Source organism: Pararge aegeria, chromosome 6, assembly GCF_905163445.1.
Source record: "Pararge aegeria chromosome 6, ilParAegt1.1, whole genome shotgun sequence".
Taxonomy (NCBI): Eukaryota; Metazoa; Arthropoda; class Insecta; order Lepidoptera; family Nymphalidae; genus Pararge; species Pararge aegeria.
The window spans coordinates 13,443,352-13,462,323 of record NC_053185.1 but is presented as its reverse complement, the minus strand read 5'-3'; the positions used below and the strand labels follow the sequence as shown (position 1 = coordinate 13,462,323).

General features: G+C 34.6%; 1 protein-coding gene across 4 annotated transcripts in view; it reads right to left on the bottom strand.

Moving 5' to 3' along the window:
* Positions 1-18,972, bottom strand: part of LOC120624201 (RNA-binding protein Musashi homolog Rbp6) — a 692,918-nt gene that overhangs the window by 312,095 nt on the left and 361,851 nt on the right. For all 4 annotated transcript variants that reach the window (XM_039890595.1, XM_039890597.1, XM_039890596.1 and 1 more), the window contains exon 5: positions 11,696-11,737. In XM_039890595.1, coding sequence (XP_039746529.1) covers positions 11,696-11,737 — 42 coding nt within the window. The remainder of the gene's footprint in view (positions 1-11,695; positions 11,738-18,972) is intronic.

Here is an 18,972-nt window from a genome sequence, read left to right as displayed (position 1 = left end):
AGAACCAAATCGGACGACTTGTTATACAAAGCATCGCAGGCTAATATTTTCAAAGACGTACCTATCATGATTCTGCGTTGTTTAAATTTATTTTTAACGGGAAATTGCAATGATTGAGATTTTCCCGTAAGACCTCTCATTAGTAACAAAACACGATCAGATTATTCATCTTCTGTTTTATTTTCGTTCGACATAATTAACGTTTAAGGTACTATAAACGAAAGCGGGAACCCTTTGCATTGTGGGGGGCGACCCATGCCCTATAGTAAGTAGGCCGGTAATGGGTTGATAGAATGAGAATTATGATATATATATATATATATATAATATATATATATATTATATAATATATATATATATAATATATATATATATTGTTTGTTTAACTTTAGTCTTAGAAGCATTATTTGCCTAACATATTTTGTCATTGCACTTTTGTATCCGAAGTCAAGTAGATAGAAATATTATAGTACTATAACAAACATTTTACTTATTTTTACTATGAGATATTAACTATGACTATGTTAAAATATGTTTTTAACCTTTTCCACGTAGGGTTCTGAAGTTTTTTGACATACATACTATTTTATTCTTGAGATCCCAGCGACCCAACTTCGGAGTTGTTCCAAATTAAAATAGTTAGAGGCATATAAAATCTAACATGACGACGAAAGTATTAAAGTAGGTAATTGTTGACAAGAAGTATGTAGAAATTCATAAAATACACGAGAGAAAGCCAAGTTATGAGGAGGTCCCAACATGATTAAATGCAATTTCTTTACAAAGTATGCTCCCGGCTCTATGTAGAACTTTTCCTTTTAAGAACGTTTTCCAAAACTCGGGCGATATTCAAGTGATTGTGGAAGTAATATAAGGCACATATTATTCGTTTTTAACATTATTCTTTTTAATTTACATCAAAATATTTATCAAATTTACAAATTAATTGCCTAAGATTCTAGTAAATCCTCAGTTGGTTTGAAAACTATTCAAATTCTTGAAAAGGGATTTTAGCCTCAGGGCTCTATGGCTAAACTCTGTAGTCACAAAATAAAACTACAGTCGCTAGCAACTGCGACGCACATGGTAGCTATGATATTGTCTAATGTGTTGGTTTACAGTAAGTCAACTCAACCGCCTGACAACGCAACGAATAGGTGCAGTATGGTGGTTTCCCCCTCTATCTGTGACGCCTATGGTAGGCCGGCTCGGCTTTGCTTACGTGCCGGTACTCCCAATGAGAATAAAAAGTATTTGACTCACTACATACTCACGCATGCTCTCCTTATATATAAGGTCCCCTAAATGCAATTAGTTCTATCCGCTGTTTTGCTTATTTATCCCAAATTGTCTGCTAATTTGATTACAGCAAAAATCACTGCATGCTTTGCTGTTACAGCAAGATTTATATTTTCATTTATTTATAAATCTATCTGTGCATTTTTGCGGGACCAACCTCTAAATCGTTTGCGACGCGATAAACTATCTAGTATTGTGATATGTAGCTGCTTAAAAGAGGGGTAAACCACCGAAATCACTTTCACATTTAGTAATATTTGTAGAGATATTTCAATTTATTTTGAATTACAATTTTTTATATTCCACTGAAGTTTAGTCTCTTCAGTCATTCGCAAGCCAACATTTCGCATTTATCAATAATGGATAAGTGTGTTAATTTCGCCATCTGCGAACTTTGAGTTTAAAATTCATCACAGGTGGCTTGACACAACAGTAATGTGTGATTGTTGGATTAGTACCCACTTTCAGAATTTTATGACGCCGTAAAATACAAATCAGTTCATATTCTGTTCAGAATAAATGCGGAAACAAGCTACGGCAGCAATTATTTCTATGCATTTCATGCGAAGAAAATTTCGCATCAGCCCCTTACGTTTTAGTTGATTTCCCACTTCGATAGAAGTTGTGTAATCAGCTCAAGAAAAATGTATACGGAACGCGCAGCTGCGTCCAATACATGCAAAACTTTGATTTTAACTCTGAATATCTCGGGAACTAATACGGCACTTACAATGTAATTTAGTTTTATTGTTACTGGACAGCAGCTTTGGAGCTGTACCTAAGTAGAAACTTGTCTGACTTTGTTGCGTTTGAATACGTAGGATTTTTTTTACAATATTTAGTCAAAGGGATAGTGTGGTGTGGGTGTCTGTTTTCTTTTTGTTTTCCTAATCCTAAAGCAGTCGGGTAGAGGGCGTTACTAAGCAATTACGCCGCCTTTTGTATTAAATCCTTTTAGTTTCTGCTTTTTTTTGATATTCTGAACTTTTTATGCTAAAAAAAAAAGAATTTCCTTAAAAAAAGAATTGTCTAAAATTTGAAGCAAATATGAAGGCCGTGGATAGTTATACTGACAGAGACGTGCCGCAAAGCGATTTAGTGTTCCGGTACGATGCCATAGAAACCGATTAATGTTATTGGCTTAATATAACTGCCATACTCTTTAGCAGGTTAGCCCGCTACCGTCTTGAACAGCATCATCACTTACCATCAGGTGAGATTGCAGTCTAGGCAAATTATAGTGGAAAAAGAGAGTAACATTTAATTTAACATTAACCTAGAAAAAAACATTTTCCCTTGAGTTCGATTTAAAAAAAGTTTATTTAATTTTAAAGTACAATAATCGAAAAAAATTAGCGACTTTGCACCGGAAAATGCAGCATTGTTATACCAAAGTGGATTCAATTCCAACCAAAAATCTTACCTCCACCACACATCAAAACATAAACGTCCATCGATTATGATGAAATTGAAAATCATTATAATTGGATTTTTTTTTTTTAAATAGGCCATAATTTAATGATAAAATAGAGAAAGCACTAAAACGGTGCCTCAGCTAAGTTCAATAGCACATCGTTAATTAAAGGTAAAATACGCCATATAACATAGACGTGAATAATGCGAGCGACGTCGGCTGCAGCTTCACTCTGCGGTCGCTGGACTTATGCGCTACTGGACGCTAGTTATGAGCTCCGTCCCGCCCATAAGTCACTCGCTACATCTGTTCCATCATGCCCCGAACTTACCTTCATTATAAAGTAGCATAGACTAAGAGATAGCTGTTCAATCACTTTGCCTACGTCGTTTAAAACAAAGGCAAATGGCATATTTTATACACAATCTTGAGCGTGATTTTCAGTTCATATCTGACACTGTGCATATTGTTTTTTTTAAATATCATATCATAACTACTTTTGCTCAGATTTTGTCTCTGTACTTACCGTTAACCCATTTTTATGTCTATATTTAGGGTTTCAAAGTGTATAAATGTTACTACTTTTCTAAAAACAACACCCAAAAAAATTCACTTCCACTCTATAAAACAAACAAAAATATAAAAACAGTACTTCATCTCAATCTTTTTATTTGATGATATAGAACCAGAATGTGACTGACATATTTACAAACTTTAGCAATAATTTTCATTCATTGATGAAATTGCAACTGGAAGATATTAATGAACCCCATCCCGCGCGTAAGTCACTTGCTACATCTGTTTCATCATACCCCAAAGTTACCTCCATTCTAAGCAGCGTAGTCTAAGAGACCTCTGTTCAATCCCTTTAACAATGCATACTAACATTATAAATATAAACGTGTGTTCGCCATAACTGGGCAAGCAGTCGAATTAATATAATAAAATTAATAATAATTAATAAAATTAATTATAATTAATTAATATAATTAATATAATAACAATTGATTTCTGGCATAGGCTACTTTTTTATTCCAGGAAATCAAACATTCTCATGGAATAAAAACGCTACTATACCCAATTGTCAGTGACATTTGCACATACATTTTTTTACGATTTCTAGACTAATTTCATCTCTAAGAACATGTACGGTTAAATAATGATTGTTTTTAGAGCGATCTATATTAGAAGAAAAAGTAGTGAGCTGTAGATTTTGCAACAACTTATTTCTATCTTCATCATTCTCAGCCAATTAATCTCCTATGGCTACAGGAGACAAGACACCCTATCTTGGCAGAGGGATATAGATTATAGGATGGTTGACTTATAGTGGTGAGAAAATAAAGAGTCTAAATATGTAAATAGTGCAAACGTATTGCTCGTGCATTGTCATGTGTAAACAGATAATGAAGGAAACCGATAGTTCAATATAAGTCTTCAGCAAGGTATTTTTTTAGCCCCAAAGCAAGCGTAGCTTATGTTATGGGTACTAAGATAGCTAATGAATTTTTTTATGAATATAATAAACATAAATACTTATAATATACAGATAAACACTCAAACAATGAAAAACATTCATGTATTTATACACAAGCATTTTTCGAATCGAACCCACGGCCTTGGACTCGGAAAGCAGGGATGCTGCCCACTGCGCCAGTCGGCCGCCGGTTGGACGATACTGATTTCAACTCCGAGCTATTTAGAATTGAGAAAAAGTATTGAGAATTTCTAGACAGTCAAACTAAATACATAGCAATTATTAATCAAAGAACATGCGATTCGTAATCTTTTACTACTACTTCTGCTATAACTCCTATACCAGTTGAGCCAGTTTTTTATTATATACTCCATAATTTTGTACTAAAAGCTTATTCCTTTATAAATATAATTTTGGCGGCCGCAGCTCAAATAAATATAAGTAACACACCAAGAGGCGTGTTGAAAGTTATAAAAACTACAATAATAGCGCCACGAGTGCGATTTCGTGTAACCAGACATCCAAATCACCTATTCCGCGAGGCGCTACCCTATAAAAAGCCTACAATTTCATTAAATCCACCCTAAATAGTTACAAAGAACTTTGTTATTTCGCTGTCAGTCAGCTTTTAAAGTCCGACAACAAAGTTAAAACGAAGTAATTAAAAAAGAAAACACAAAATACTTACAAAGTCGGAAGCCGGTCTCTCTTCACTTAAATTACTTGCGATTACACCGACAAAACGCTTAATGAAACACGTTAAATCGCACCAACTGGTCTTGCCGCGGCCCGCCACGCCACCATTCCTAATGTAAAGCTAAGCACAAATAAAAACCGAATGTTTCGACTACGACTAAAGCAGCAATCTCTCAGAGTAGTAGAACAGTAGGTACCCCTACAATAACTTATCAAGTTAATAAACTTGTTTTTTTCAACTTTGACATTGCTTTTTCTTATGATATTACATATAAACGCTCCACAACCAACTGGGTTAAATAGGGGTTTTTAGTTAGAATGCGCTAATCTCTAAAAATGCAGACGGATTCTCAGTTTGCATTTGTTTGAAGTCTTTCAGGAAATCTTAAAAGTCAAATCATGTTTAATCCTGCGCGTTGCCCGAAGATAAAGAGTGATGGGCCATAGAATGAAAGCAAACCGCGGACAAGCTTTATTACCGACCGACTGCGAGACAGGAGTCTAATCTTAGAATGATTTTTCCGTAGTCATGCTAAAGGAAGTGATCTTTAATTACTTAAATTTGTAGTTATTAGTACAGTTACTAGATGTAAGAATAGTTGAATCCTAATAGAGCTAATTGAGGATCACCTCCAATATTATAATTAAACTCTGTTCCGTTCCGTGTTAAACTTCCGTCTGAGACCATAACAGTGCACCACTGTAGTAACACTGAACAATTTTACATTAAATAAAATTTCCGTTGGAACCAACACCAGACAAGCATGTATTTTAGGTTCTTATGCAAGTAGTGATAACTTTTTGGTTACCGCAACAAATTATTTCAGATGAAAACTAATTTTTATAACTGCTTAAATCACCACCACTGAGACATTTACCGTATTTTACATGTACCTGAAAAACCACTCATGGTTTTTCAGGTACATGTAATGGCGGAACTCAGAAGGATTCAATATTACAAGATACCGCTAGAATATATCTTTCAAATAACCTGAAGTCCCTCAAAAGAATTGCCCGATTCTTGAATATAGCAATTTTTTTATAAAATACTTGTGCAAAGTTCATTACAAGTATAAAGCCACGCCATTTTACTTTACATTGCGTAACATTAGTCACATAGCATGTAATAATTACTGTTATCATAAAGAATAAAATGAAATTCAAAAACTAAAATTCACATAAAAAAATCCCAATGGACGGTTACATATTATACCTATATGTAGACATTCTGGTATACATTATAATAGAATCAAGCGCTACTTTGCAGAATTCCATGATTCATTGTATAGCTTAATTTGCTATAATCCGCGGAAATTTGTAATTATAAATTGTAATTAACGATTTTATGCTTAAGAAGTGTTCGGTACTTTTGATTCAATTTTAATAAGGCTATTTGGTTGATTAAATATGTCACCAAATTAAATTTTGTGAAGTCTTCACAAAGTAACATTCTATGATGAAGATTTAATATCTACCTTACAAGCCTTTCATAAGGCAAGCTAAAAGGGATACAAACTTGCAAACATACTCAAATATTTTTGTGTTGAGTATATTATGAATCCGTAGAAGAGTAAAAACCGAACGTTGTGGTTATGTCGCGCCCAAGTTTGCACAGAGCTTTACTTAGCCGACTACGATCTGCGGTAGGTGGTAGTTTTTACTCAAATATCTTACCCGTAAGGAGAGTTGGAACTACTTCAGTAAAGTCCATTAAGGAATATAAACTCACGCCGCGGTGATTACAAATGCTACCGATTTCGACGACCGTTTCGGGTCGATTAGAGCTTTTTAATTGAAACCTTCTCGGGTGAACTTTAAACGGACATCATTTTTAAATTAACCGACCCTTTGACTATTATGCATGTTACTTGGCTGTGTTAGCCTCTAATTGATGTTTTATATGGATTTCTACAAAATGGGTAATAATGAAAACGTTTTTGTTACAATTTCAATTTCTTCAACACAATACGCACTGTTACATTGACAATACAATTTTTAAAATAAATTTAATTGTAAAATGTAACGTTGTACAAAGATTTGTATACACAGTTTGGGCGCAGCCATTTTTCTAAATGTAATAATTCTATGAATTTCAAAACTACGTACTTGGTTACGAAAACAATGAACCAAAGTGAATATGTCTCACTAGTAAGCCCATGAAACAACATTGAACCCGACCATCGAATTGAACCAGAATACGCTAACCTTAAACAACCACAAACAAGGCTGTTTAAGAGCAATAATTATGAATTATAATTTAACCATTTAACAGGAAGTTGAAAATGAACCCGTAACGTATTAAATCACGGTGGACGAGCTCATACAATCGCTCCATATAAATATGTAAGCGAAGGAAACGCTGACGTCTGCGTTCCGCCGCGTCTGTGCGGAAGCCGCGTCAATTAACTTGGCCGCGATGACATATTAGTCTTTGTTCCCTGCTCACTGCCACGCTGCCACCCCTTCCCACCAGTGTCTATCCCCGCAAGAAACTATCTACAATACTCAACGCTAAAATATTAAAAAGTACGTATCTTTATACAATTACAAGTAGTTTAAGTTATCCTTAAAGTCTCGTAACCACTGCGTCAGCATTTTAAACTACGGATTACAAAGCCAAAAGGTTCAATTTCCGAGTAATTCGCAATTAGCTATAGATAACAGACTAAGGTTCATATGCCTAGTAAGCCCAAAAATCGTTAGGCATTGATTTAAAAAAAAAAAAAAATGCAAATTGAAAAACTATTGGAAACCGTTCATTTTACCGGTCTTACAACTGTCGTATGTCGTCACAAGGATGTAAGCAATCTCTACGTAAAATTATGTCAAGATCGTTTTCGCTGACAGGTCGTAGTTAAATATTAACAAAAATAATTAAAAGTTTTCTATTTCCATCTCCCGGGCGCAAACTATATAATGCTATGTACCAATTTTGTGTATGGTTTTATTCAACTACAGAATTTCGATCAATAAATAATAACAAAATAATAGTATTATTTCTACTACTGTGCATATAAATAAAATGTAAGTATCACACTTAATACTGCCTTATTACTATTAAACATTGTATGCTACGCAACAGCACCAAATAATTGATCGAAATATATTTTCTCGCGTTGAATCGGAGTTTTTTTATCAAAAAATTCAATATCACGTCGAGCTCCTGCCAGATGTCGGACAATTAAATTCCCCGGATCGATACTAAATTAAATAGATCCACTGCGAAAAAAAAAAGTTTAGTGACTGTCAATGTCAAACAAAGAAGATGAAAAAAGTTTTTTCTCTCAATTCCATTTTCCTTCACGATTCCTCTTTCACAGTCTCTAAAAGTTTTCAAAATAAGAGGTTTTCGCGAGAGTCTCAATTATCGATAAAGACGATATTAAAAATTCGTTTGTTTTGTTCTTCGCTTGCGCCCGGAGAGCGGTGTCCCCTTTTTTCTATTGTTTCCGTAAGAAGGGAACCAGTACTGGCGGCAAATGATAATCAGAAATTTGAATTTTGGCCTGCAAGTACTGACTGAATCATCCGATTTTGCGCGTCGTTTATCATAGCGAATAATTAGGCGAAGGGAAAGTTATTTTTCGTAAGAATAATACTATTTACTTCGTTGAACAGCTTCTTTCAGTGTACAATTACTTTGTGTTTGTTTTTTTTGTGTTTTTAGTAAAGATTTTTACAATCCCTGGTGGGTAGGTTGCGTTGGAGAACCAACAGTGCATCCTGAAGATGATTGTTATCAGATTGGACTGCAGGTATGTGAATCACTGATGTGCTATTTCAAATGGATTGGAACGGCAGTGATTCGCATATGCATATATTATTTTCTTACAGTTACTAAGCAGTAATATGTTTTTTACTAACAAAAAGAAAATGAGCCTTGATGCCTGAATAAAATCAAGATATTATTTTTAATATATTTTGTATTATGTAGTAAATAATTCCTTTCAAATCGGCTAAGGATCAATAGAATATCTGAATTTACATGCATAGGTAGTTGCCGTTTGGTAATACTATGATAAAGGAACATGCTCTAAATTTATTCGTGAGCATTATAGAGTACCTAACATGTATGAGGCACTGCTCCCTTAATGTATTCATGTAATTCGCATAGCCGGCATCCCCTTTGACCGGCCACGCAACACCGCATGGGCTGCCCGGATAGAGTAATATAACGTCATGTTTTAAAACCATCCATCACGTTTAATGTCCATATAAAAGAAGTAACGAATATTCCGTCGCTTTCTCACAATTTTTCCAATATTTAATCATTTATTTTTTTTATTCACAAATTTTGATTTGATTTAAATTATGGCGACCAAGCTATAATAAACATAGCATGGTATATAGGGTATATTAGGAAAGACAAAAAACAAGTACACTGCAACAATCTAACTTGATTTTTGGCATGTTATGTTAACGCGATGAGACGGCTGATTAGAATAGAGTTGTCACCACACCACCTCTTTCCGATGTTGTGTGACCCATTTAAACGCATCATGCTAGGCTTATTACCTTTTTTTCCTATACATAGGTTCCTCTGAAATACTAATCGTTGCGAAATATTGCATATACATAGGATACTTTTATTCTGGGATATCACGGAATTCTCAATAACCGATAAAAACTCGGCGAAGTCGCGGCTAACCTTTTGTCGTGCCTGTCCTGTCTCAGACATATATTTGTAATCGAATTAGCAATTCCGGAAACTGGTAAACGTTGAAACATACCGACAAACTACTTCGATTTATAACATTAGTATAGATTTGATGACATTGTTTCTTTCTGTAAACACGAAATTGATAAATGCTTTGCGTTCAATATTATATCGTTAATAGAATAAATGATATAAATTCGTTGAAACAATTCAATATACAAAACTTCCCTTCAATGCGCCAACCCTGATATTCATTATGATGTAGGAAATTCGTCAAAACACGATTGTCTGGAGCGGAAATTGTGCACTCAGTCTCGAAAGTCGAAACGCACGAATTTCGTTTTTGACTTTTTGCAATTTTATATAGTAGATAGGACAAAAACCTTTTTTTTGAAAATGTTTGTGCTCAGACCAAGTATTTTAATATGGTGTTATTTCTCGAATATTGATTTTTGGAAAATAAAATTTTTCGCATGCAATATAAATGCAAGAAAAGCCCAAAGTAAAAAAAAAACATAACAAAATGATGATAACATAAGCACGTTTTTAGGCTTGATAACAATTTACGGGTATAAAAATTTACCCATAAATTTGAATGAATCTAGACAGTAGGTAAGTTCCAACTTCCTTACCTCTCTTCCTTATTCCTAACTAATATTATATAAATAAGCGAGTGTGTTTGTTTTCTTCTTGTCCTCGCTTACTTCCTAACAAAAACTTGGTTTTAGGCATAGTGTCGAAAGTTGAAAGGTTGGAGAGTAATATAGGCTACTTATATCCTAGGGAAACAAACAGTGTAACGTGGGATTTGTAAAAAAACAGTAATAATCGCGGTCGAAGAACGCCAGAAACAGCTAGTTAGTGATAAATATTTGTTTATCGGTAGGTAGCGATACAACTTTGTTATATCGCTTCCGACGTGTCGTGTATGCCTAGTAGTAAAGTTTGGTTTATCATGTAGACCACATTAGGTAAGCAAGCGAACGATCTATCCAACCAATTTCGAAGCAGAGTGATGGGTATTAGATCGAAATCCTTCTCCTATTCAAAGGCATGCCTGAACCCAGCACGGGGATTTACTGATTTTTTTATTTAATATTCAGGTTCTTAAGATATGTTTTGTGGTTTAATTGTAGGCCACCAAGGGGAATCTGAGGAAGTAATTATGCGACAAGAGATAGGATTTCATTTTATTTCCTTTTTTATTTTTATGTAAAAAATACTCGTACCTTATTACTATATATTATGACGTAAACAAAACCTCTTATAAGTAATTCAAAGACAAGGCAAGTTGATGAATTTCCTTCCACGATGATAATTATTTTTCCTAGTCAATAATAGCTATGAGTAAATATTAAATCTGACTAAATAATATATAATTATTATCTCATGAAATAAAATGTAACGTTTGAAGCTTTAATCCTGAAGTCGAGAAGCCGTGGGTTTTATATCAAACTTAGTCTTTATTTTCTACTTTCATACATTCATTTTATTCGTTCGAGAACTGTCCAGCTTTCTTTAAACTTTAAAATACCCGTACTTCCTTGAAACAAGTCTGCGAATTCATTTCTAAACTTGTTATACTACCATGCTTTTATTTTTAATTGCTTAAGACTATTACTTTCATTTTTTTAAATAACTTTAATTGACCATTAAATATTTTACCTGTTTGTCTTTTTCAATAATAATTATGTAGCAAAGTAAAACCATAGTATGTTACATTTTACGTAACCGTATAAACCTTTCAAATTCCGCATTGAAAATACCCTTTTAATGCAAAATAAAGATGGAAACGCAAATGGACTGAATATGTAGTCGGGATTCAATCAGAGAGCTATAGAGAGTCCGGACGATCTCAAGATCACAGCCCGCATACTAAATTATTAGCCCTTACTTATTTATGCATCATGAGCCAACATCTTAATAGCGAGCGAGAGTTATGTCCAGCCTAAAATAATATTTTGTGTAAATGTTTGAAAATAAACAAGGAGAGTCCGCCGGTGCTTTACATTTGCAATATGTCGTAAGTTTGGTGTACGCCCCTTCCGCCGTTTAATATTTGAATGAGCCCAATAAAGCATGGTTTAAGTTCCAATTTATGTACGTCCGCAATCTCACGGGTCGCTATCAAAGTATATTATCATGGACTTACCTTTGGATGTGCTCTTCTGGGAAACGCCACTTTGGGGTCTATCTGAAAAGAAAGAATTGTATTTTTAATATAAATATAAGTTAAAAGTCTTATCAAAATGTAAATGATAAAAAACCTTGCATATGAGTTATTGCTATAAATTACGATCAACTGATCGTAATTTATTTAAGTATTGGTAGAAGTTTATGACAAAAAGAAAACATGCCTGAATTAGACCAGGGCGTATTTGGAATCCTCATATACTTTTTCTAAAGTTTTAAAAGCTTACGATTTTAGTTATCACTGTCATCTTACTACAATATAAAAGATAGTTATGTATCAAAAGTGCTTTTGTAGAATATTAAGTTCTGATTTGATTTGATTTGAAGTCAGACAAGAAATTCAAGTATAATTATTTTACAAATATCCAACTTAAATAAGACTTAATTTTTATAAAAGAGATTTTGTTACAAAATTGATATTAAGACTTTTTTTTTTAAATTTTCAAAGTTAAGCTTTGCTACCAACTAGTTAATATAAATTCAAAGAAATGTCCTATGTAAATAAACCAACCGCATCAACATCAGATGAGAAGCCAGCTAGTTAATTTTAACTTAATGACTCGAGCACGAAAAAAAATCACTCAGGCGTCTCCACCCTCTAATCATGGCCGCACGTCCGGGCGGGAAGCGGGCACGATAAATTCGCATCGCATGCGGCAGTAGCACAAAAAAGGTACACTTCCGATTCTAAAGCGTTGCCTTCAGCTCCAGGTTTGCGACAGTATTTAGTAACCGATATTATAATAGGAATCTTTCCGCTGCTACGCAACTAAACCTTATTAAAATAGAAATCCTTGGTTGGCTCATTCAACCAAGGATGCCAATAAAAAGTCTTTCTTAAGCGTTTAGTATTTTTACACTGATTAAATCTTAAGTAAATCTTGCCAAAAGTAAGCAAACATATAACTTGCATCCTGGAGATGGGGTACTTTTTATCCTTGAAAACAATGGATTAATAAAAAATAACATTTGGTTACACGGCAAAAAAGTGGACCCTTTGTGGTTAAATGATGTATAGATATAGCTTGGATCCTGAAGTAGGTTAAATTTAAGGTATTTTTTAATTTGGGAAAACAAACAATTCTTGAAGGCTTTCTTCTAAAACCAGAATGAAAAATGACAAAGTCGCGGCCGGGAAGTAGTTCTTTTTGTTTTCTTTTTCCACTACACGTTAGCCCTTAACTGCAATCTCAACTACTGGTAAGTGATGATGTCTTAACGTGGTATCAGGTTAACAAATTAAGGATAGACTAATATTATAAATTGAAAGCTAACTTAACTTTTTCAGCAATAACAAAAATTTTGGAATAAATTGCTTCCCATTAATTGTAGTATGAAGGCGTTACAGCTGTTATTAGCTGAAGGACCTTTGAAATACTTTGGTTTATTTTGATTATAGCAAACGTGTTTTGATATTAATTTCTAGACACGAAGCGGACCTGTACACCTGCTTATACTACAGCCTCAGACAGGCCCTGCAATTAATAACAAGCCGACGCACGTGTCGCTGATGTCGCAGACTTGTAATTTACTGCAGACATCCGGCGTTTGCCGCGAAAATCGGAAGCGTACCTTAAACTCGCTTCTGCCATGTGGCTGCACTGTCCGTTCTAAAATCCCGGCTACAAAAAAGCATCGGACTGAAAACCTTCCACCGTGGTCCTGTCACTCGATTTCTCCTCTCGTCTTTTTCATGTAACCGAGCGGTACTATTTCATACGTGGCACTGTTTAAGCCCTCAGATTTTCTCCGGCAACGAGCGATCGCTTTGCTCTTTTTTCTCGTATCTCGACGCGCCGCTGACCGTTATAAACGCAAAATATAAACCCAAAGAAGCTACCTTTGACATTTTAGAGGGAAAACGTTTCATTTCCACACGTACTCGCCGTTTTGTCGACCGATTCCTAAATTCGTTTAGGAGTTTTTGTTCACTGCAACATTGTAGGGCTATCGCATAATGCCTGCAATATTGTAATGGATACAAAATAATATATTTGGGAGAAAGGAACTCCCTTTTTTTATTCTACTGCATTCTAGCCCCTGACTATAATACCCTTGACTGTAATGTATCTTATGATGCTGTCTTAAATGGAAGTGAGCTAAAACGATGTTATATTAATCCCAATCTAAATATACACCCAGAAATATTGTCAGGTTCTTTTACGACCAACTGTAAGGTACCTGGCACGATCTGGTAAAAACGGTAAAATTAAACGGATATCCACGGATGTTAGGTTAAATTTGTGCCTAAATGCAATCCTTACTCCTAAGGCCCGTAATGAAATTACTGTAGGATAATATGTCGAAATCCATAAATGTAATACAATAGTAAGTTCTAAATTATAGTCTCTGTATTTATTGTTAATTTTTAGGTGCCATAACACCCATAATATAACCTCTGTAATATTTTTGGAAAAATAAACATAAAAATTAATTGACCTTTTCAGAAGTTTGTACCAACCATAATAAAATAGCATTCTAACAAATAACCTAAAAGTATCACAATGAATGCAGGATTCATAGGCATCCAGGACTGCGTAATTACGATCCAAGCGTGAGAGAATAATTTAAAAGATTTTGCCCAAGAGGACTGCATTATTACAATATCAGAGAAACGGCTTTACGGCGTCATTCATACATTCTTAATTATTTAATTATCTTTTGAGTGCGCCACGGAATAACCCAGCTGCAGAAAATACGGTATAATTTGATTAAATTGGATTTTCACTCTGGGGAATATTCATTTTTATAACGATATTGTAATTAGGTAGGAAGGCTAAAAATAACGAGATGTAGTTACCTGCCGGAATACAGGAAGTGATCTCTCAACAAGTATCGAGTTCACAGAGAGGAGTTGGAGAGTAATTGCCGACCTATTAGGCGTCTCACGCAGGCAATTTTGTTAACGCTGTAAAATGACCACGAAAGTATAGAGAGCAAGCAGAAAAATCATAAAACCCCAGATGGTGGCGCTAAAGCGATTAAGCGGGTCGATGATAAATTTTAACGAGTTATTTTAATGGAAGCGATCGCAGTCAGTGGCTAGCCTGCAGCCTGTGCCGATAGAAAAATAAAACGAAGCACCGAAAGACTGCTCCGTTCGTGATTGCGAGCCTTTTTATTTTAAGATACTTTTAGAAGTTTGATGATAACGACTTTCACATTAAAACAATTTAAGCTTAAATTGTTTTTAGCGAGTAAATTTTTATAATTTTTCCTTATTTTTTCTTTATTACTTACTTTATCGTTGACTAATTCTAAAAGGGAGTTTTTAGGAAAATAAAATATTCGGTTCTTATCAAATGCAATTTATTTCAAAATTGAATGCCCTGAAAGCGCAAACGAGAAAGTTGACCTCCAAACAAATATTGCATTTCAAGTCAACAGATTTTGTGACCATATACATATCGCATTTTTTATCCATTGAACGTAAAAAAAAACTAGCCAAAACCGAAGCCACGCAAAATTGACAGCGAAACATCGATATCATACGAATGTGACATTTTGATATGGGAACCATTTGCGTGATTACAATCGACGCAGTGGCGCACCCTCCTTAGTCGACCTCCCCCTTCCTACAACTTCCCTTGCGATAAAGATTGACGTTGGGTTTTAACTTTCAAATTATCTTAAGTCGTACCTCAGAGGGCACACTAAAAGGTACCTTAACAGTATTGTATTATATCACATAATCCTTAAACCACCTTGTAAATTTTAGCGTGTCATTGCAAGAAAAGATTGCAGGAGAAAGCACATTAGTCGGATATCACTGCTGGTTGAAAAAGAATATGTCGCGTTATGGGCGATGCCTTCGACATAAAGTCGATTACGTTAAATTTTATATTAAGTAAACATTCATTATCTATGTCTTCTGTTGTTTCGAATGACCTATTGTTAGAATAATGATGTTTGCTCATGGCTTTACCTCGATCTTCGCTGCCTTACGAAATAACAGTATAAAGGTACTTATTGAACATTATAGGCTAGATATTATGACGGTCGATACTAATAGGTACTCCAATAGCAAGCTTTTTATAGACGATTTGCATGTGCTAACTAACATATGTAATAATCATTATCATTATCATCATCAGCCCATTAGGTTCCACTCCTGGGAACAGGCCTTCTCTTCCAATAGAGAAAAAAATAAAAATATATTCCATTTGAACGTGTAATTCAATTAAAAGTAAGATTTCTTTCATACTTCAAGACTCATCTTATTAGTCTTTTTACAGTACCAAATAACAGTCTATTGCTGGACTAAAGACTTCTCCCAATGGGGTTTGACTACAATCAACATGCTGGTTATACGCGATGGTGATCGCAGAAGGTAAAGGACGCTGTCAGTCGCCTCGAACGACATGCGGGATAAATAAAATAAAATAAATATACTACGACAATACACACGTCGCTATCTAGCTCCAAAGTAAGCATAGCTTGTGTTATGACTGATGGATGATTTTATGAGTAATATACATAAATACTTATAATATACAGATAAACACCCAGACACTGAAAAATAGTCATTTTCGTCATACAAACATTTTCCAGTGGACTGGTGGTGAGAATCGGACCTAACCCTCGGGGTGGGTCCGATTCTCACCATCGGCTCAGAAACCAGGGTCGCTGCCCACTGCGCCAATCGGCTCTCAGGAGGATATGTGGTAACAATTGTGTTTTGATCAGCTGCTACCACACGGCATTAAGTGAATATGAATTAGAATGTTTACTTTAAATTACAGATTTAAAAATATATAAGTTTCAATGTGATTTCTTTTTGGGTTTATTTCATAAACTGCGTTCACGATCGAAGAAACTATTTTGATAAGAACAAGTAACAGGATTGTTTGAATGGGTGGTGATATCCTTTTTAAAAAAGAGTGGTCACTCGTAGAATCATATAAGTGGGATAATGCCCATTGTAACATTGAGTAGGATTACTATCTGAGATCCGGTGTCGATTCAGCTGCACCTAAGCGTCCGAACACGCTACAAATGGATTCAATGATCATGTACCGATACCTCGTATGAACGGTATTTGATCCAAGCACGCTCTATAACAGATAATGGTATCAAAATTACGTTTGGGTAAATTCAATATTTCTACGAGATAACAAAAATATACAGTGCTTTTTATATTACTTACAACAAAAACCTAATGAAAATAACAAACTAAATAAATAAATAAATTACATAAAAACATTAAGATGTTAATGCAGTTATTTGATGGTATAAGAAACTCTTTTTTAAGTGCAAGTAACAGGGTATCAATTCCTATTCCCTATATTGAAATATGGAAACAATATTTAAAAAAGGTTAATTTGGAACTGTTATAAACATGTGTATTTTAAAATTAGAATGTAAAATTAAACAAATATTGAATATTGTTCATAGATGCTTCATATCGTGTTAATGACACGAGCCGCAGAGGGGCAAGCCGAAAAATCACAGAGTAAACTCTCTAAATTTACTGTAAGATAAAATAATGTTTCTGCTAATTAAAGCTAAAAATAATTCATTTCGATTAAAAAGAGAACATTCATTACTTTACGTTGTCGAAGGAACTTTACGATCAGTCATTTTAATTTTATTTTTTTATTTAAGTTTTTTTACAACCGAGTTAGTGTCATTATGATGTGAAAATATTTTAGTCCATTCTTATATTATATATGCATTATGCATAAGTGTGTGTTTGTTTGTTTATAACCTATGTTCTGCGCCAATAGCCTAAGAGACGGACAAAAGGTACCTTTCATCCCAGAAATACACCCAAGGACCGTTTATGCTGGTTTTAATAAAATAAACTTAGCTATCGAAATATAGCATAGCTATATAATAATATCATAGTATTTGAGAATTCAGCATATTAAATCTCAGGCCATATGTAAAAAGTTATTTGGGATTAAAGTAACTTGGATTCATCATTCATCATAATTAAAAAACTGCATTGAATTTGTATTGCATTAAAACGTGCGTGTAAATAATTTATTAGACCATGCAAACTGTAAGTCTCATTTATTCGTTCTACGAAACGTTAATACAATAATGAACCTCCGCTTTCACTGTGTACATGCAATTTCAATCAGCGGGTGTATTGTTAAAATTCTGATAATTAACAATAGCTTACGTACATAGCAGGTAAGGACAAGAAAGTTTAATGACGCACTCGGGACACTGAAACTGCATTTATTTACAGACTCGTAAGTGTCTGGCTGCGTCAAGTGGCACCGCATCATTTGCTGTTCAGTCAACGCGGTCTAACTCCCCTAATTGGAACGAATTTGGCTGCAGGTGCAATACTTGAGTTGGCTCAAGATTAGAATCGGGCTATTGCAAGCATATTCCGAGCCATTCCGTCTGAAATATTTGATGTGCAACGCGCGACTTGCGGCCCGATACCGCTTTGCTTCATTCCGCTCCACTCCACTCCGTTGCCGTCGTCAACCACGTGTGCGCTTCGACTAACTAGAATTAAATTAAGAACAATATTTACCCTCCACGTCTGTGATATATGATATTGCACATTTAAGCGAGAGCTAATAGTTTAGGGACGCCTTATTGTACACTTAGAATGAGCTGGAACGTTAAGCCTTAATTAAAGCGCCCCTCAAAAACAAATCACAAGTGAGTTAGTGGAGATAAAACACAAATGAAAGGTGAATATATCTACAATGATACAAGCTTTTTTTTAATTGCTACAGCTTTTCATTTAATAAAGAAATATGCAAACAAACTGCGACACGATCGGAAAACACTTGACACAGATTGTTTATAAAGTAGGGTTTGTTTTTACGCCCGCGGAGACATGCCGTAATGAAACCTCACTGGGGAGGCTCTACAAACGTCATTACTGGGGCACGCATAAATATGCAAGGCAGGTAACGCACATTTTCATGCGACGTCGCAAGAATTTTATCGCTCGTTTAATTCCGTGTGAAAAAAGTGGTCAAGTATGAGTCAGGTGTATTTGTAAATGTTCTGTGTCGTACATTAATATTAAATATTTTTTTTTAGATTCAAAAAAGAAAAAACAAATAAGTAAACGAAACATATAAAAGTCTGAATAAAAAAAAAAGTTCCAAGCAAATGGATCTTTCAAAAGATGCCAAAACTGCTGCTAGCGTCACATCAAAGGATACGCTGACTAAACTATGAAGCAAGTTACAGAGCTCAATAGTTCCGAATTTTAACGTATTAAAAACATATTTTTTATAAATAATAAGATATCGATCTAAG